This window comes from Plecotus auritus, assembly GCF_963455305.1.
Source record: "Plecotus auritus genome assembly, chromosome: 7".
Taxonomy (NCBI): domain Eukaryota; kingdom Metazoa; phylum Chordata; class Mammalia; order Chiroptera; family Vespertilionidae; genus Plecotus; species Plecotus auritus.
Window position 1 is genome coordinate 71,275,919 of NC_137774.1, and position 19,202 is coordinate 71,295,120.

Consider the following 19,202-nt stretch of genomic DNA (forward strand, 5'->3'; position numbering starts at 1 on the left):
GCATGAAAACAGACCACAGCAGATGGAGGGGCCACGCTAACAGCAGCCCCAGGGCTGCCTGGGTCCCAAACCCTTTGTGCCTGGCCCCCTCTTTCATGTCTCTCTCCCCTATGCTGCACCACCTTTCTATTAGTGACTATAAAATGGACAGCTCTCCATCTTTAAACATGCTCCCCTCCCCCAAGATTTGTGGTCCTAAACCAGCCGTGGGCAAACTACGGCCCGCGGGCCGGATCCAGCCCGTTCGGCTGTTCTATCCGGCCCGCGGAGCCGAAAGAGCGGAGGGTTCTCTTGCTCTCCCCTCCGCTCCTTTACTTTGAATTTATATTAGTTCACACAAACACTCCATCCATGCTTTTGTTCCGGCCCTCCCGTCCAGTTTAAGAACCCATTGTGGCCCTCGAGTCAAAAAGTTTGCCCACCCCTGTCTAAACCAAGATTTTTGTTTATTCTTTTCTCCAATTACATTGGGTCTTGCCACCTGCATCACTGCTCCCACAAAGGGTGTTCCCTTAGTCACTGAAGACCCCATCCCCCATCCCTTGGACAGCGTCCTAGTACAGTCTCCCACTGCTTCTTTGACACCGAGATCTGCTGTCACTCCACCTCTCTGGGCTCCAGCTCTCCTTCCAACATCTATTCCTCACCTGTCCCTGACCATGCACACCTGCCTCACCTTGAACCATCTTGCTTCATCTCTACCCACGTGCCTAACTGATGTCTCCCCTGAATGTCATCACCTCACCTGTATGTCCAAAAGTGAACACCCTTCTTCCTCACCCCCGCTCCTAACACACAGTTCATCATCTCTAGCGACTGTTGCCAGTCAATAGCGATTGGGCCCATCCCAGAGTCAGCAAGACAGGTCGGCCCCACTTCAGAGTGCCTTCAATAAGAACAAAGAGAGCCGAAACCGGTTTGGCCCAGTGGATAGAGGGTCGGCCTGCGGACTGAGGAGTCCCGGGTTCGATTCCGGTCGGGGGCACGTGCCTTGGTTGCGGGCACGTCCCCAGTGGGGGGTGTGCAGGAGGCAGCTGATCGATGTTTCTCTCTCGTCGATGTTTCTAGCTCTCTATCCCTCTCCTCTCTCTTCCTCTCTGTGGAAAATTAATAAAATATATTTAAAAAAAAAAAAAGAACAAAGAGAAGCAAACTGTGAAGCGATCACAGATGCTACCATCTACCCAGTTATCCACACCAGAAGCCTGCGCGCACCCGAGGTCCGCTCCTCGAAGCCTTGGGGCCTGGCTCCGGGAGTAGGGGCCCCGCGGCCAGGCGCCGGGTGGGAGATGGGCTGGGTGTAGGGGGAGGAGGAAGGTCCTGAGCTCTGGTCTCCGGATTGGATAGTCTGCCGGAAACGGGTGGTCTTATAGTCCGGAAGGGGTGGGACTTTCCGCCGGCGGCAAATCCTGAAGACTGACTACCGTCTCCATGCTACCGCTAGGTTGCTCACGCCGGTGAGGCTGGCGCTGGGGCAAAGGCGGGAGCGGGAGCGGGGGCGGGGGCGGGAGCGGGGGCGGGAGCGAGCACGGGCAGATGGAGTCTGGCCCGGGTGCTGAGCTACCGGCATATCCTCCCCAGGCTGGTGGCCGAGCTGCGGGACGCCCTGGATACCTGTGCCGAGCGGCAGCGGCAGCTGGAGCAGAGCCTGCGAGTCTCCCGGAGGCTGCTGCGGACCTGGTACGCGGGTCCCGGGACCCCCGACTAGGCCTTCCCCGGGCCCTCAGAACCCCTCTCAGAGACCGGGCCAGGAGGCCGGGCCCAGCGCCCACTTCCGAGGTGCCGGTTGTCGGTGTCTTTCCCTCTCCCCCCTTTCCCTGAAGGCTTCTGAGGACGCTGGGGTTTTGCTTCCTGTGTCTTCACAGGGAACCAGCTGAGACCCCGACTCCGGAGCCAACCCCAGGTCCAGAAACTAATGAAGAGGCCCCGTCTCCAGGTAAACCTCAGCCACCCCCCTCCAAGTGCTGCCCCTGGCATGTCTTCTGGCATGCAGTGGTAAGGACAGTGGTGACAGACTACTATATTGGCTTCCGCAGCATGCACACCAAGCCCCCAAGACCTTAAGGAGCTGGAGCTTCTAACCCAGGCACTGGAGAAGGCTGTACACGTGCGAAAAGGCATATCTAAGGCTGGAGAAAGAGACAAGTCCTCCAGCCTGAAGTCTGGGTCCATTGCCACTTCTGCTACCACAGCCGCTGCCCCACACCGGGCTTCTCAAACAAAACTCCCCAGGGGCACCCGCCAAGCCACCAGGCTTGCCAAGGGCCTCCCTAAGCCTAGGCTTCTGTCAGCAGGGGATCAGACCTGTATAGGGAGAGGGCCCCTACCTGCCAAGCCTGGACCAGGCCTCAGGGACCAACAAATAGCTCCATCGGCTGCTCCTCAGGCCCCAGAAGCTTTCACACTCAAGGAGAAGGGGTAGGTTTCTCAGAACCTCACTGGAGGAACTGCTTTCTACCTGACTAGACCCTAGCCAGCAGCTGGAGTCTGGAATTTGGGGTGACAGGGAGGGCAGGGCATTGAGGTGCATGTGGGTTCTAGAGTACCACCCATGAGGCCCATGCCCTGAAGCTGGCAGAATGGAACAACTGGTTGTGAATTGGCTGGGTTTGATTTGCTAGGGCCTGTCCCACTCTCCTCCCTGGCTGTTCAGTGCCCTTTCATCTACCCAGCCCAGGGGCTCAGATGGTCTCTGCTTGTGATACCCTCTCCTCTCTCTGACAGGGCAGACCTGGACTGGGTTGGCTCCCATGGTCACTCTGGAAGCCCTGTTTCGGGGTGTGTGTGTGTGTGTGTGTTGCGGGGGGGGGGGGGGGGCGGGGAGGCGGTGATTAGCCTCATCCCTATCTGGGCTCTGAGCAGGGAATGGAGTCTGCAGTCCCAGAATGAGGTGAGGCTCCTTTGAACACTGACTTTCCTGACAGGACGCTGCTGCAGCTGCCCATGGCCTTCAGGAAGGCAGCTTCTCAGAACTCCTGGTGAGGCTGAGTCTTGCAACTGGGTGGGAGTGGAGGGGAGAGCAGGGAAGCCAAAACTTTTCCAGCAGATCCCTTTGCTTTCTTTGCTAGGAGAGAACACTATATATTAAGAGTCTGGCCCTGACCGGCTTGGCTCAGTGGATAGAGACTCGGCCTGCGGACTGAAGGGTCCAGGGTTCGATTCAGGTCAGGGGCGTGTACCTTGGTTGCGGGCACTCCTGCAGCTGATCGGTGTTTCTCTCTCATCGATCCTTCTAACTCTCTCTCCCTTCCTCTCTGTAAAAAATCAATAAAATATATTTAAAAAAAAAAAAAAAAGAGTCTGCCCAGCTCCAACTGCCATAGTCACCTTAGACTCAGTAGGCTTTGAGGCCCCCAGCTCAGCTGCGTGGTTATAAGCTGCAAAACTTTGAGCAAAACACTTGGTGTCTTTTAATCCCAATTTGTCTTTCATGTGCAGGTGATGATAGTAGTACTAGCTTTGTAGAGATGTTATCCGAGGTGGTTCCTTTCAGGTTATGCACTGTGCCTGGTATATAGCCAACACCCACAGTTCTTACCAGTCATCCTAGTTACCAGTCACGGCCAGCCCCTCTCCCCTTCTTCCTCAAATTCTCTCCTAGTATTTCTCAGAATGGGTCAGCTCTCTGGACAGTGTCCTCTTAGTTCACCTGAGACATCCCAAGGCCTCTCCCAGCACTCAGCAGAGCCAGACACAGTAGGCTGAGGCCCCTACTCTGGCCCTTGCCTACTTCCTGAGATCCAGTCCAGCTAGCCAGAATAATGATCTCTCTCTGGGGTGCCCATGTGTGCATCCAGCCTGTGGGCCCAGCTCAGCCCTACACAGACCAGCGACTCCATGGATGCCACTACATCTTCTAAAACCCAGTTCCTCCAGAAAATGCAGGTGACTGTATCCTTGCTGGATCTGCTGGGGGGTAGGGGAAGAGTGTCTGGTTCTACACTTGGTGAATTTGAGGAGCAACTCCAGGAAGGCCCAGAGCCACTCCCAGACCCCACCTTTAGGGGAGGTGAGCAGTGGCGCTGAACACGGGAGTTTCCTTGACCTGTGTCCAGTCAGGCTGGCCTAGCTCCAGGCTCGGTGCTGCAGAGGTGGAGGCAGAGGTGGGGCGCCTACAGAAGGCTTGCTTGCTGCTAAGACTGAGAATGGAGGAAGAGCTCACAAGAGGTCAGTGGGCCCTGATACAGGTTTTTGGATGGGGTTGGGGATGGGGGTGCTGCAGGACCAGCATGGACCCAGCCTGCCCTCCCTGACTCTTTCGTAGACCCCACGGACTGGATGCAGGAGTACCGTTGCCTGCTCACCTTGGAGGGGCTACAGGCCATTGTGGGGCAGTGCCTCCACAGGCTGCAGGAACTGCAGGCAGGTGAGACCCCACTCCCATCTGTGCTGAAGTCTGGTAGGGGAGGTCAAGGTTCTCTAGCCGCAGGACCACCCAAGAGTAGAGGCAGGCAGGCCCTTCCCTAAGTCAGTTCATTGCATTCTGAGTTCTCCCCATTTGTCCTGTGGGACCAGTCAGGACAGCTCCTCCACCCCCATTCCTTCTCCCAACACACAGAGCCCTACCACTTTAAGTAGTTTACTTATTTGTCCAATTATTGGAAAAGTAGCATGTGAGAATCAGAGGTACTGGTAGATGACTGGCCTGGCCTTGTAAGAGATGATTATGAACAATAGGGCTTCGTCTCGGAGGCAAATGGAGACTTTGCAACTTTGCTCCCCCTTAGAGGAGAATGGCAAAGAGGTGCCTGGCTGTCACCCCATGAGGCCACATTTCCCTGTCCTCACAGAAGTGGTGGAACAGCAGCTGGGGCCGTGGCCTGAGGAGAGACTCCCCATGGCCTCATTGCCTTGTGGAGGAAGAGCAGATCCTATCTGGAGCCCCCAGCTGCTTCTCTACTCCAGCACCCAGGAGCTGCAGACCCTGGCAGCCCTCAGGCTTCGGGTGGACATGCTGGACCAGCAAATCCACCTGGAAAAGGTACTTCCAGAGTGAGGATTAGGGAGTGGCTGACTGGGTGCCAGGGGAGCCTGAGTCATGGGGAGGATTCCAGATCTGAAGCCTTGAGAGGCTCAGCAACCTATCTGTGCTCTTGATGAGAGCCTCTGCGCCTGTGCATTTGCCAGCACCGGGACAGCAGGAGAGAGAATGGAGCTTTTGGAGGATGGAGGGGCTGGAGCATGGTGCCTCAAAGCTTGTCCTGGAATTACTCTATCCCCTGGGCCCTCCTGTGGGGGCCCTGGACTGTTGTCTGGGACAAGGCCTCCCTGCAACCTTGACCCTACATCTCCCCCCAGGTCCTGATGGCAGAACTTCTCCCATTGGTGAGCATGCAGGAGCCACTGGGACCGCCCCAGCTGGCACTATGCCGGGCTGTGCAAAGCCTTCTCTGTGAGGGAGGCCAGCGCTTCCTCACCATCCTGCGAGATGAACCTGCTGACTGAACCCTTCCTGTGACCGGACAAGCTGGTTCTGGGTCTATTGGGGAGAGCACCCCTTCTCTGGTCAGTTAAATGAACAGGAATTGAGGGGATTTATCGGTGCAGTGGCCTGGCTCGAGATGCCTGTACTCCCCTGGGAAACCAGGTTTCCAAGGGGAAGGAATGGACCTCTGGCTCTTCCTAAGGAACTAGGTCCCTTCTCATAGCTGCTAAACCTGGTCAGGGCTCAGCTGGGCCCTCCACAGGCTTGGAGGGAACAGAGGCCAATGGGGATTTTTCTTAGCTACCTCTGTTTTCTCTCACTTTAGACTTAAAAAGCTGCTTGTGTGACATTAAAAGTACTTTAGAAATTATATAACAAGGTGCGATTTGATGCGTATTTGTTTTTGTTTGCCAAGAATATATCAAGTATACCTACTAAGAACACTCATATCCCTTCTGTACTATAGGAAGGGGGTAAGGCCACTCAGGATGGGCTGCATTGGGGACTCACCTCATGCATTGGCCTTAGCACAGGTGCCTAGATCTGTACTGGCTCATTGGAAGACACAAAAGCCGCAGGCCTCTATCAGTAGGCAGGCACTATGTGCCCACAGTCATCAATCCTGGTACCCATGTCTACCACCTCTTGGGCCATTGCTGTAGTCGGTGTGGGCCCCCCACACTGAGCCACCACCAGGGAACAAGCCCTTTACCCAACACCCCTCACCTGTTCCTCTTCTGGGGCTCTTGCCTTCCCTATTGAAGGAATCATTGCTTTGGAAGGCAAGAAAGTAGAGGTCAAGGTCACGGCCTTTAGTTTTTTAAATCAGTCAGATTTGGATTTACCCTGTGACTTGTTTGCTACTATAGGATTTCCAGCAAGATTCTTAAGGATTCTGAGCTTCAATTCCCAGTGTTGTCCACACTATCATACTGGGGGTAGTGGTTATTAGCCCTGGGGCAAGGGTGAAGATGTGAGATGCTTCACAGAGCTGGGCCCTGGTGAGGTGTGGGAGGCTGTGGCATTCTTTAAATGAACTTTCACTGAGCACCGACAAGGACCAAGCACAATGCTCAGAGCTGGGGCACTGGCCCTTAGTGTGGACAGGGACTTTGAGACAGGGGTAATACCAGCTTCTGTCCTGGGGCACCCATGCCCAGGAGGCAGGTAACTGAGAGCCAGGTGAAGTATGGCAGATATGAGGGATGAATTTGGTGATGTTGAACCAGCCTCAGGGTGGCTCCAGGTAAACCGCAGGAGGCCCTACCTGTAAAAGGCCTATCATCAAGCAGGCTAGGTACTTTGGACATAGAGTCATGAATCTTGAGGGCTGCTGGGGACCTGATGACAAAGTAGGAAAGGAAAAACCAGGGGCCTAATTGCAATGAGGGGCCTCCAGGGAATAGAACAGCTCCATCCACTGCCCAGGGCAGGAACTGTGGGGAAGGGGAAACAGAGACAGGAGCCTGAGGGACAGCTGGCCACTCCATTACTGCTTCCAGAGCTGCCCATGTGCTTGGATCTTGAGGAACCCTTAATCCTCAGGGTGGATTCCACCACCACCCTATTACTGGCCACCCCACAATCATCTTTTTTTTTTTTTTTAATCCTCACCTGGGGATATTTTTTCTATTGATTTTTAGAGAGAGTGGAAGAGAGGGAAAGACAGAAATGTGAGAGTAACATATCAATTGGTTGCCTCCTGCACAGCCCTGGGGAGGAGCCTGCAACTGATGTATGTGCCCTTGACCAGAATCAGGACCCTTCGGTCCGCAGGCCGATGCTCTATCCACTGAGCCAAACTGGCTAGGGCTTAGATTCACAGGGGTGGGCAAACTTTTTGACTCGAGGGCCACAGTGGGTTCTTAAACTGGACCGGAGGGCCGGAACAAAAGCATGGATGGAGTGTTTGTGTGAACTAATATAAATTCAAAGTAAAGGAGCGGAGGGGAGAGCAAGAGAACCGGATAGAACAGCCGGATCCGGCCCGCGGGCCGTAGTTTGCCCAAGGCTGGCTTAGAATCAGTTTCTATAGCAGGTGGTTTCCACCAGAATTGTCTTATCCACTGGTTACTTATGCACCTTCTATACTGGACCTTTGCCCCACGAGGGCAGGCGCTTCCACCTTAATCCCTATCAGGCCCAAATGGGTGCCCAAGACCCACCTGTCCCAGCCAGTCCTGGGCACTGGTGGTGTCCTGCCAACAACTGGGCATTCTTGGGCAAGGAGGTGCCATGGATAGTATGAGGGGGGAAGCCTGGGTAGGCCCCAACACAAGGCACCCAGAGTTGGGGAAGTAGGAGGGAAGGAGACCTGTCCTCTAGGGCCTGCCCCACCAAGTCAGGAGGCAGTAGGGAATTCTCTGCATTCCCTGCCAATCTGCTCTGACTTGGCCAGCTGGAATGGGGAACTGCGCTGGTGTTCACATCCACCTGAGTGTGGGCAGCATGAATGCACCAGATTCCCAGCCCAAGGAGCCTGCTGATTCCCACCCACCACCCCAGGCCCAACGCTGCAGGTGTTGCGTTTGGGCACTAGCATCATGGACTGGGGAATCATCGCTTCGCTGGGTCCTATCGTCCTACTGTTTGGTGCTGTGGCCATGCTGACAGGCTCCACCACGAGACCGTGGCCATCACCTCTCAGCGAGGACCCTGTCTGGACCTGACCCAGGGCGAATTGCTGGCTACCTTAGGTGCGGCCAGCAGTGCTTGGGCTCCTGGCTGCAGCCTTCCTATGCTGGCATGCTGGGTTGGTGACAGCAGCTGAGGGGTGGGAGCTGGGAACGCCCTGAGCCCACGCAAGAGGCTTGGTCCCCAGTGAGGTCTGGATGAGCCAGGAGCCTCTTCTCCAGAACTCGCCCAGGCCGGTAGATGTGCCACATGTGGGTCGCAGAAGCCCCCTCCTTTCTCAAACCTTGCATGGCCAGACAGGGGATTACTGAGCCATTTTCCTCCCCATCCCCCATGGGCTCTCCCTATCTCGCCCCACCCTCCGCAACACAGAGTTTTGCTGGGCTCGCAAAGCTGATCACAACAACAGAGTGGGCCTGACTTGAGCACAGAGCAGGTGAGCGCGGCACTGGGACCCTGCCTGGCGGGTGTGCATGGTGCAGGGCAGCAGTGGCTGCAGACTCTGCGTGGCTACCCTTTTCAGTGCAAGGAACAGCATGCTCTGCTCCTGTTTCCAGCTGTCTGTTTTCCCGGTTGGGTTGGAAGCTCCTCGCTCCTTGAGACATAATAGGTGCTTAATAAATACATGTTTGTGTGATATGTGAACAAAAGGTGGCTTGAAAGCATCTTGCAGAAATAGCAAGTCCTGGGCTAGGCTGGGGGTCAGTTGGCCTTTTATTTTGGTTGTGAGTGTGTGTGTGTGGTTTTTGTTTTTTGGGGGTCTTTTTGGTGTTCTCATCAAGCCATTGTTTTTTGTTTGTTTGTTTGTTTGTTTGTTTGTTTGTTTTTTAGAGAGAGAGTGGAAGGGAGGGGTAGAGACACAGAGAGAGTAACATTGATGTGATCGATTGGTTGCCTCCCGCAAACACCCCAACAGAGGCTGGGGATTGAGCCTACAACTGAGGTACGATGGATGTGCCCTTGACCAGAATCAAACCCAGGAATCCAAGTCCGCAGGCCGACACTATCCACTGAGCAAAACCAGATAGGGCCAGTCTGCCTTTTAAAGGAAAGACCCCAGCCCCCTGAGGCCTCAGTCTCCGGCCCAATCTGTCCCTTCCCCAGATAGATTCCCTACATCCCCCCAAACCAGCAGCTGTCACCCTGGGGAGGTGGGGGGGTGGCAGAGCCTCTTCTAAGGTGCCAGAAGGGGACAGGGCCATTGAGGAGATAGGTGTGAGAAGCCCCAATCAGGGACTGGGGACAAGTGGCAGAGTCCACAAGGAGCAATGAGCCTGGGCTGGGGGCTGGGGGAAAGGCTCCCTAATTCCCATCACACCATCTACCAGGGCTGCCCCATGGGGGGCAGCAGAAAAGAATGTGTGCAGGCAGCCATTGCAGGGAAGAGGCTCAGCTGACTGCAGCCTCCTCCCTAGGGAGCTGGTGGTGCAACAGGTCCAGGGCTGAACCCCATGAATATACAGCAGTCTGAGCCCCAGGGGCCTCCTTCCACCCACATCAGAAGCCACCAGATGTTCTGCAGATCCCATCGAGGAGGCTGGGCTGAAGACAAAGCCTCCAAGGCTGACAAATAGGGGAGAGGCTGTTCCCCCTGATCTCTGCTTCCTCCTCCTGGCAGGAGTCCTGAATCCAGACCTCCAGGTTTTCCCTGGAGGCTTGTTTCAAGCCCTGTGGAACTCCTGCGATGGGCCTGGGCATTTCTCCCCACCGTGGCCATTGCATCACCTCCTTTCTTCTAACAGTCCCCAAAGGATCTATTGAAGCACCCAGTCTCTCACCAAGCTCTTCCCATCCCAGGGAGCAACCAGAGGGCCTTGAAGAGGGTGGTTGGGAAGGTGCTGTTTCTGAACTGAAACAGAATGTGCATGCACCCTGTCAACTCCCTCATTCGTGCAGAGCTCTTTGTTGAAAGGGGCCCACTCTCTTTATTGGGAAGTTGCGGGGCAGGGTTCCCTAGCACCTGCTCTGTGAGGCAGAGGGTACCCATGGCCTTCCTGCTGCTGCCAGAGGTGAAGGGAGAGACCAGCAGCCCCTGGGACTCTTCTGTGTGAGTCCTTCCGAAGTCTCCCATCATCTCATTAGTCCCTACACATACACATCCCTGCATTTGTGCGAGTCAGGCCTGGAAAAGGGCCTGTCTTCTGCTTCTTCAAACCCTCCTGCTCTCTCCTCTTCTCCTTCAGTTTCCTCTATGAGGCTCCAGTGTCCTCCTGCTCTCTTCTAAACAGCACAAGGATTCTGCTTCTCTCCATCCTCTTCTTGTAGGTCCTTGCAGCATCTCAGGCACAGCATAGGATGGCAGTTTCACTAACACAGACACATGTGGCATCCTACACTGACTGGAGGGCTTGGCCTGGACTCAGCCTCTTATCTGAAACTTCAGGCCTCAGAGCTGTCCCAAATAGGATGTGTTCCTGTGTGGCCTTCCCTTTCCCCATGGGGTCAGCCCCTCCTTGGATGCTTGGTCCTCCTCCAACAAGGACCTCAAGGTGGTTGGGAAGGGGTCTCTCTGTTCAGAGCAATTCCTGGCTCATCTTGGCTGGGGCCACTCTCAGCTGCAGCTGCCCCATCCCTAGCTGGTGTCCAGGCTACCCAGCTGGGCTTCTGCCTCAGTTTCCCTGCCCAAATCTGCTGGTATATAGGTCAGGCTCAGGGGTACTGCCATCTGTGACCAGGCCCTCCCCATGGATCAAACTCCACTCCCTACCTCTCCATAGGTGACCAAGCCCCTGAACCCCAAGGAGACCTGCCACCTAGTTGGCTGTACTTCCTCCCTCTTCCCCTCACAGCTTCCACTTCCTCCCTGCCAGCTCCAAGGACTGGGCCCATCATGATGTTGCAACTAGACACTCAGGAGAACCAGGGACAAGAGTTTGGACTGATCTGGGTGGAGGACACTAGATAAGCGTCCCTTAGATAAGCTCAGGCCAGTCCCAGAGATCAGGGATACAGTCCCTCCTGAACATAAGGCAGGAGGGACTCAAGTCTGTTGAGCGTTGTTCTCATCAAATTCCCCATCCCCACCCCAGCTTAGCAATGTTAAATAACAGGCATGTGGCCAAAAAGGAAACTGAGGCAGGACCAAGTTAAGGAATCTGAACTACACACTGGAAATTAGAGCAGCTTTGGTTCAAAATAAGACCTAGTCCCAATTCTGGGTTCTTTCTACTAGAGCAAACTGCTGTCTTGGGGACACCCCACACTCACCAATATGACTTGGCTTCTCATGCCATGAGTATGTCCTGCATGGACATCAGGGAGCATCCCAGACCCAGACTTCAGACCCAGGGCCCAGCCTGCCTGATGGGCTTGAGGGAGGAGCCTGCCAGATCCCCGCCCAGCATGTGACACAGCCCCAGGAGCAGTCAAAACCTGGCTGCGGACCAACGACCCTGCTGGGTGGTCCCCCACGGGCTGCGTGGCTGAGTTTTCCCCTCCAGACCCCTCCCGACTGCGAATTCCTGGCTCCTCGGCCCCTCCCCCGATGGCCCAGCCAGTGTCTGAATCTGCTTCTGATTCCCGCTATGCCGACCAGGCCCCTTCTCCTCCCCTCCCTCCTTCTCGGCCCCAGCAGCCCCGCCCCTGGCTGGGCCCAAGCTTGAGCCTGCTGCGCCCCCTACCCCCACCTGGCACAGCTCCGGGGCCCTCGCTGCAGCCGGCAGGAGGCGGCGGCCCTGGCGCCCCAGGGCCCGCAGGTCCTCAGCCATTCCCGGAGGCCCGGAGACCTGCCCCACCCGGCCCTCCGTGGGTGAGTGTGAGCAGCGGGCAGCGGGAGGGGCCTCCGAGGACGGAGTAGCCGGGAGCTGGGGCGAAGGCTGTCATCGCTCCAGGCCCTGCAGGAGGACCCGCCAACATCCTTGCTGCTGCGCTAGGCCGGGGCGTGCCCACGGCTGCACCCTCATCTGGGCCCCGGCTGGGGCCGCCCGGGGCCTGCGGTTGCTCGACTTTGCGGGCCAGCCGGCAGAGCCTCAGACCCGGGTTCTACCCCCACGAGGACAGCGGCGTGGGGCCACGGCCAGTTGGCTGACCCACGGAGGCTCCGGCCATGCCCATCTGGCCCTGGGGGCTGCTGGTGACTGCGGGCACGCTCTTGGCCGCGCTGAGCCCGGGGCCGCCAGCGCCCGCCGACCCCTGTCATGAGGAGGGGGGCGCCCCCCGAGTCTGCGTGCCTGGCTTGGTGAATGCGGCCTTGGGCCGCGAGGTGCTGGCGTCCAGCACGTGCGGGCAACCACCCACGCAGGCCTGCGATTCCTCTGACCCGCGGCGGGCACACCCCGCCGTCCTCCTGACCTTGGCAGGGGGCACCACAAGCCCTGTGTGCTGGCGTTCTGACTGGCTGACGCAGGCGCCCCTCAACGTGAGCCTCACAGTATCCCTGGGCAAAACTTTTGAGCTGGTGTTTGTGAGCTTGCGCTTCTGCTCCACGCCCCCCACCTCAGTGGCCCTGCTCAAGTCGCAGGACCACGGCCGGAGCTGGGTCCCGCTGGCCTTCTTCTCCTCCTGCTGTGGCCTGGACTATGGCCGCCTGCCTGCCCCTGCCAATGGTCCAGCTGGTCCCGGGCCTGAAGCTTTGTGCTTCCCTGAGCCCCAGACCCAGCCTGATGGTGGTGGCCTTCTGGCCTTCAGCGTGCAGGACAGCAGCCCGCCAGGTCTGGATCTGGACAGCAGCCCGGTGCTCCAAGACTGGGTGACCGCCACAGACATTCAAATAGTGCTCACAAGGCCTGCCATACTGGGGGACACCAGAGACTCGGAGGCTGTGGTCCCTTACTCTTACTCAGCCACGGAGCTCCAGGTGGGAGGGCGCTGCAAGTGCAATGGGCATGCTTCAAGGTGCTTGCTGGACACCCAGGGACACCTGATCTGCGACTGCCGGCATGGCACCGAGGGCCCCGACTGTGGCCGCTGCAAGCCCTTCTACTGCGACAGGCCGTGGCAGCGGGCCACAGCCCGGGAAGCCCACGCTTGCCTTGGTGAGGCCTTGGAGGGTGGCCTGGGGATCTTGGATCCATCCAGCCTGCCCCTGACCCATCCCTCTCTGCAGCTTGCTCCTGCAATGGCCATGCCCGCCGCTGCCGCTTCAACATGGAGCTGTATCGATTGTCCGGCCGCCGCAGTGGTGGTGTCTGCCTCAACTGCCGGCACAATACTGCCGGCCGCCACTGCCATTACTGCCGGGAGGGCTTCTATCGTGACCCAGGCCGTGCACCGAATGACCGCCGCGCTTGCAGGGGTGAGCCTGCATACCCTCACCCTCTGGTTTCATATATTCCCAGATGGGTTTCTTACCATTTCACCTCTGTCCTCAGCCTGTGACTGTCACCCTGTTGGTGCTGCTGGCAAAACCTGCAACCAGACCACAGGGCAGTGTCCCTGCAAGGATGGTGTCACTGGCCTCACCTGCAATCGCTGTGCCCCTGGCTTCCAACAGAGTCGTTCTCCAGTGGCACCCTGCGTTAGTGAGTGACCCTCCCCTGCTTGGGCCACCCCAGCTCCCTGCTGCTGCCTACATATCCCCTGAGAGTTCCAGAAACCCCAGGCCCCCCTTGAATACAGGCCATTCTTCCACCCTCTCTGCAGAGACCCCTGTCCCTGGACCCACTGAGGAGAGCAGCCCTGTGGAGTCTCAGGGTGAGTGGGCACATATCAGGTCCTAGACTGGCATGTCCATGAGAGGAGAGGTGCTATGGGTTCAAGGAGGGTAGGAGGAGAGGTTGGGGGAAGGAGGTGGGAATCTGTGCCAGCCTGCCCATGACCTTGTCTCCCCTGCCCAGACTGCAATTTGCACTGCAAACCCACCAGGGGCAGCTACCGCATCAGCCTGAAAAAGTTCTGCAGGAAAGACTATGGTAGGCAGCCCTCAGGCCTTCAGCCCCCACCTTCTCACCTTGCCCTACCCACGTTCCCTTTGGATACCCTGAACCTTGCTGGGCCCCATCCCTCAGGTGCCCCACTGCCACTGGCCCTGCTCCGTCAGCCCCTTGGTGATCTCTCGGCTCCCTCCTCTGTGGTGTCCTCTCTGTGCCCTCCCTCTCCAGCGGTTCTCCTCTGAGCAGCCTGCGCCTTCCCAGCCTAACCCCGCTCCCCTCTCGTCCTCTCCGCAGCGGTGCAGGTGGCGGTGGGTGCGCGCGGCGAGGCGCGTGGCTTGTGGACGCGCTTCCCGGTGGCCGTACTTGCCGTGTTTCGGAGCGGCGAGGAGCGCGCACGGCGCGGGAGCAGCGCACTGTGGGTGCCCGCACGCGATGCTGCCTGTGGCTGTCCACACCTGCTACCTGGTCGCCGCTACCTGCTGCTGGGTGGCGGGCCAGGGGCCGCGGTCGGGGACCCAGGGGGCCGAGGGCCCGGGCTCAGCGCCGCTCGCGGGAGCCTCGTGCTGCCCTGGCGCGACGCGTGGACGCGGCGCCTTCGGAGACTGCAGCGCCGCGAGCGGCGTGGGCGTTGCGGGGCGGCCTGAGCCCACGCGCCAGGCTGGGGCTGGGCGGGGCGCTACTCCCACATCAAGGCGCACGTTTGACCAGTGCATCTGTCTGTGGAGGAGTCTTTGCTCACATAGCGCGCGTGGCCATCTGAGTCCCCACCCAACCCTGCCGGGCGCCTCCCTCTGCGCCTCGCGCCTGTGCCCAGAATGGGTGTGGCGACGCAGCGACTCAGAGGGATATGATAGCCCCAATGAGTTGCTTGGAACCTTCCTTTGGCAGCTGTTGTCCTAGATGATTCCTTGGACCTTGGATCCCCCACACTCGCGTTATCTGCCCCTTCCCAGGGGCACCGTAATACCTACAGAAGGCTGTGAGCCTTCTGGTGGGACCCAACACTTTGGGCCTCTGCTAACACCCCAAGGGTCGCCTCCTCGTGATGTCGTAGCCCATCAGAGAGCGCTCTTACCTTTCTAAAAGGCACTGTGTATCCCCCCGAACGGTTACGAAGCCCCTTGTTGAATACAGGACCCACTATCGGTCTGAGAACACACCAAGGGCCGCTGTGACTCCACTCCCCAGGGACTCCTATAATCCGCCAGAGAGCGCTATGGCTCACCGAGAGGCACTGTGGCCACCAGACCCACTTGGGGCTCAGCGACACTGGTTTCCCCGCCCCTGCCAGAACCCGCAGCGGGTGCTGTGACTCCTCCCCCGGCGAGGACGGTGGCCTCTGGTCCCCGTCTGTCCCCTATGCCTGACCTTTCTCTACCGATTGGGCCTCTGTGTCCCTGTCTCCACTGCGTCTGTGCCTCTGTTCGGCCTCTTTCTTGGCCTGCCTTGTCCCTGTCTCTGTCTCGCTGTCTCTCTCGGATTCCGCTTTAGGAGCCCTCCTGTAAAGTCCAGCTCCTAGGACCCCCTGCGATCCTTCTTCCACTCGGAACCGGACGTCGTGCCCACCGTGTTCCTGGGTCTACGCGTAACCCGACGGAGCGGCAACTCCCGCGAACAGCCCTCTGGTCTCCTGATGCCCCCAGCCCTGCTCTCCGCAGGGCCCGGTAGCCGGCCGCTCACTCAATTCCTGCCAGGAATCACCGTCCGCGAACCCCTGACGCTCCGCGCCGGGACCTGTCCAGGGCTGGCGCGGGCTCCCGCCGCACCGCGGAGGGGCGTCGGTGCGCATGCCCAGAGCCGGCTGGGCTGAGACCCGCGGCACCCGGGGTGGGCAGCCCTTGGCGCGTGCTCGGCGGGGGCGGGGCGGCGTGCGCGCATGCGTAGAGAAGCCCGCGCTCAGTTGCGCTGCGAGCTGAGAAGAAAGCGGTACGCTGCGCGGCACGGAGCGGCACGGCGGCAGAGGTGGGTACGCGGCGGGCCTGGCACGGGGCATGACGGCCTGCCACGGATCCTTGGGGGCTGCGGAGCCAGGTCGCCGGCTGTCACCGCAGCGGGAGCTTGCAGAGGGAGGGGGCGTGGGGGTCCGACTGTGGGGCCTTGGTCCGAGGTGGGGCGCGGGGGCTGGCCGCGGCACGGAGGTCTGGGGCCCGGGCCGTCCGCCTGTCACTGCCCATCGCCCCCGCGAACCTCGGCTTCGCGGGACACTCACCCCGGGGGCAGGACCGGCGCCCCCTGCCAGCCGCTGTCTGCGTGCTGGCTGGCCCAGGGCGAGGCGTCAGTCAGAAGGAATTGTCTCTGTGTCACCCCTTCCTTGGGCTGCTTTCTGTCTGTGGGGTAGGAAATCCTCCTCTGGACTCGAAATTGTAACAGAATCTCTGATAACGTTCTGCCATCGAAGACTTGCAACTACTTCCTTTCCTGCCCTCTACTTGCCTCAGGATGACATGCCCGCCCACCTGTCGCCTTGCGTCTGAGTCCTGTCTGGTGGGTGCCCCCTTGGCATGGCCACTGGGCCGAGCGACAGAAGCATTTCCGCAGGGTCCCTGGGCGCTGTACTATCGGAACCTTGAGGAACACATCTGGAGGTCGGGGATGGGCTACATCCGGGCATGGTTTTCTCCACGCAGGGGCACTGGTGGCCTGGGCACAGGTTTACATCTGTGACCTTATGATGGAAACAGATGTGCTGTGGGCCTCCTGGATTACCACTCTCTGGGCTGACATTAAAGGCCAAAGGTTGTTTAAGGACCAGCTGGGCTGTGCGGAGGCAGAGGTTGACTATTAGATTAGTGGTGTGATGGGAGGCACAGGCACGTGGCTGATGTGGCTGTGGTTGGGATGCTGGTGTTGTGGTCTTTCCTAGTTTCTTATTCCAAGTCATTAGTTTGTCTTTCTGGGACCAATAGGAGCTCTCAAAGGTGGTTTTCCTTATTTCATTGTATGTTTGCTTGGGATTCAGCAAGGACTTCCAGGCCATTCATTACATTTAAAAAGGACCATCCCATTATTGGACAGATTTTTCCTCCACTTGAGGGTAAGGACTCCATCTTCACATTCTATCCCCATCACATAGTAGGCATCTGTAAATGTTTGCTTAATTGTCTTAAAGGCAAGGATGCAGGTTCTTTTCAAGGGATATAGACCAGGAGAAACAAAACCAGATAAGAAAAGATACAGAAATCTCACAAAGGTGTTTCAGTATATAAAGGTCACAGCCAGTGGAATGACCCCCAATATGCACTTCCTTTTATTCTGAAAGTTGGGTCCTCAGCTAATCTCCTCAGCTCTCAGATAAAGCCTTTAAGTGAAGTACTTATCTGGTAGTGACTGCCCTGTTTAGAAGCTTGTCTTTCTCTGTCAACAGGGCAGGAGACACATTGCATTCATCTTTGTTCCCCTATTGCCTGGCATGGAATGGGGGCCGGTATCTCTTGAAGTGAACCAAGATGCTAAATAAAACTATTGTGGTGGTTTTATAGTAAGGGTGACCTTCTGGGGGATGTAGAAGTAATCTAGTAATCTAAGCAGGCTTTCTTTTTTTTAATTAAAAATATATATATACTTTTATTGATTTCAGAGAGGAAGGGAGAGGGAGAGAGAGAGATAGAAACATCAATGGTGAGAGAGAATCATTGACTCGACTGGCTCCTGTACGCCCCACACTGGGGATTAAGCTTGCACCCTGGGTATGTGCTCTGACCAGGAATCGAACTGTGACCTTCTGGTTCACAGGTCGACACTCAACCACTGAACCATGCCGCTGGGCTAAGCACGCTTTTCATAACAATAATAAAATTCACCTCCTGGATCTGTAAGTTCACCGGCAGGTGGGTCTCACCAGCTCTTGCTGACCACACCTGCCAGGACAATCCAGAAGGCCAAGTGACCTTGGGCACGCATTGTTGCTCCTAATTCTCATTACAGTCTAAGCCAACCTCAGATGACATATTTAAGTGTTTGCTTTTAGATGGTTTCTGGTTTAAAGTACATAAAGACAATGAGGCAGGTTATAAAAAAGCACTTAACATTTACCCTGTTCAATGTTTTACCTGTTTGAGCATACCTTTTCTGTTATGACAACTCTGTACATAAAAGAAAGAAGCCCTTTTTAACTTGAAACAGCAATTTCAGTGACTGTTTCAAGTGTCACTTTCCAAATGGAGATAATGTCCAGGAAACAAAGCCTCAGGCTTTTTACTAAGAATCAACTTCAATTCATTATTTGATGATTTTTAAAAATTCCAAACAAGTTTATTAAAATCATCATTCACATGAGGATGGCCTGTACCCTGTGTTCTGTGGCTACAAAGTTGAGTGAGTCTCTGCCCTTAAGGAGCTTACAGTGGAGTCAGGAGATGGGCCCGTGAACTGCGGCACTGGGAGGTGCTCCCATAGAGGAGGACAGAGTTTGCTTTGGGCATAGAGTGGCATTCAGCTGGCCTTTGGTGGGGGCTCCTGGGAAATGCTTGAGCTAAATTTTGAAGGTTGAATAGGAATGGCAAGACCATCGGAGGGAAAGAGCCTCCCGGGCAGAGACTGTGTATGTGAAGTAAAGGGCATGACCTGTTGGGGAGAAGGGCAGGGAGTAGCTCTGGTGGTTGGAGTAAAGAGAGGGAGATGAAATTAAAGAGCTAGACTGGCGGCAGATTGGGAGAGGCCTTGAGTACCAGGCTTGAGTTTGAACTTTACCCTGAGAGTTATAGAAAGTCACCCAAAGATCTTGGGTCTTGTGAGTGACCGATCAGATTGTGTTCTCCACTGGTAACCTGGCAGTGATTGCTGGGATGGATTGGTGAAGGGTTGCACTGAGACCAGGGTGGTTAAAGGACCACGATGGCCCTGACCAGTTTGGCTCAGTGGATAGAGCGTCGGCCTGTGGACTGAAAGGTCCCAAGTTCGATTCCGGTCAAGGGCATGTACCTTGATTGCGGGCACATCCCTAGTAGGTGTGCAGGAGGCAGCTGATGGATGTTTCTCTCTCATCAATGTTTCTAACTCTCTATCCCTCTCCCTTCCTCTCTGTAAAAAATCAATAAAATATATTTTTTAAAAAAGGGGGGGACCACCATGGCACATATAGAGAGACATAAGGCCCAGTACCAATGAAGGGCTGTGGAGGATACAGAAAGGAGAGCAAGGAAATGGGACAAAGGAGGGGAAATGGGGGACATCTGTAATACTCTGAACAATAAAAATAAATTATAATTTTTTTAAGGGAGAGCAAAACCATGAGGCAAGTGGCTGAAGGGATGGGGAAAGGGCCAGGGAGAAAGGAAGACTCAGGGAACAGTCCAAGATGGAGTGACTAGCAGCTGGGTCCATGCCACGCACAG

At 56.8% G+C, this 19,202-nt stretch overlaps 3 protein-coding genes across 8 annotated transcripts in view; all 3 read left to right on the forward strand.

Annotated features, from left to right (window-relative positions):
* Nucleotides 1-1,401: 1,401 nt before the first annotated feature.
* TEDC2 (tubulin epsilon and delta complex 2) lies at nt 1,402-5,795 on the forward strand. 2 transcript variants are annotated; one of them, XM_080679673.1, is made up of 10 exons: nt 1,402-1,457; nt 1,582-1,680; nt 1,866-1,936; nt 2,037-2,418; nt 2,925-2,978; nt 3,798-3,891; nt 4,056-4,167; nt 4,265-4,366; nt 4,791-4,981; nt 5,299-5,795. In XM_080679673.1, exons 1-10 carry the CDS (start codon nt 1,432-1,434, stop codon nt 5,443-5,445), a joined length of 1,278 nt encoding a protein of 425 aa, XP_080535799.1. In that variant the 5' UTR covers nt 1,402-1,431; the 3' UTR covers nt 5,446-5,795. The 2 variants fall into 2 exon arrangements, with proteins under 2 accessions (XP_080535799.1, XP_080535800.1); XM_080679674.1 differs by having other exon boundaries at nt 4,794-4,981; nt 5,299-5,523.
* A 6,168-nt stretch (nt 5,796-11,963) lies between these two features.
* Nucleotides 11,964-14,575, forward strand: NTN3 (netrin 3). The gene is made up of 6 exons (XM_080679225.1): nt 11,964-13,032; nt 13,104-13,292; nt 13,369-13,518; nt 13,640-13,690; nt 13,834-13,908; nt 14,164-14,575. The coding sequence occupies exons 1-6, from the start codon at nt 12,105-12,107 to the stop codon at nt 14,511-14,513; spliced, it is 1,743 nt and encodes a 580-aa protein (XP_080535351.1). The 5' UTR covers nt 11,964-12,104; the 3' UTR covers nt 14,514-14,575.
* A 628-nt stretch (nt 14,576-15,203) lies between these two features.
* Nucleotides 15,204-19,202, forward strand: part of TBC1D24 (TBC1 domain family member 24) — a 30,699-nt gene continuing 26,700 nt past the window's right edge. For 4 of the 5 annotated variants that reach the window (XM_080679493.1, XM_080679495.1, XM_080679498.1 and 1 more), the window contains exon 1: nt 15,754-15,831. The gene's annotated coding sequence lies outside the window, so the exon portion shown is untranslated. Of the gene's footprint in view, nt 15,832-19,202 lie in introns of all 5 variants that reach the window. The other variant, XM_080679496.1, reaches the window with a different exon arrangement.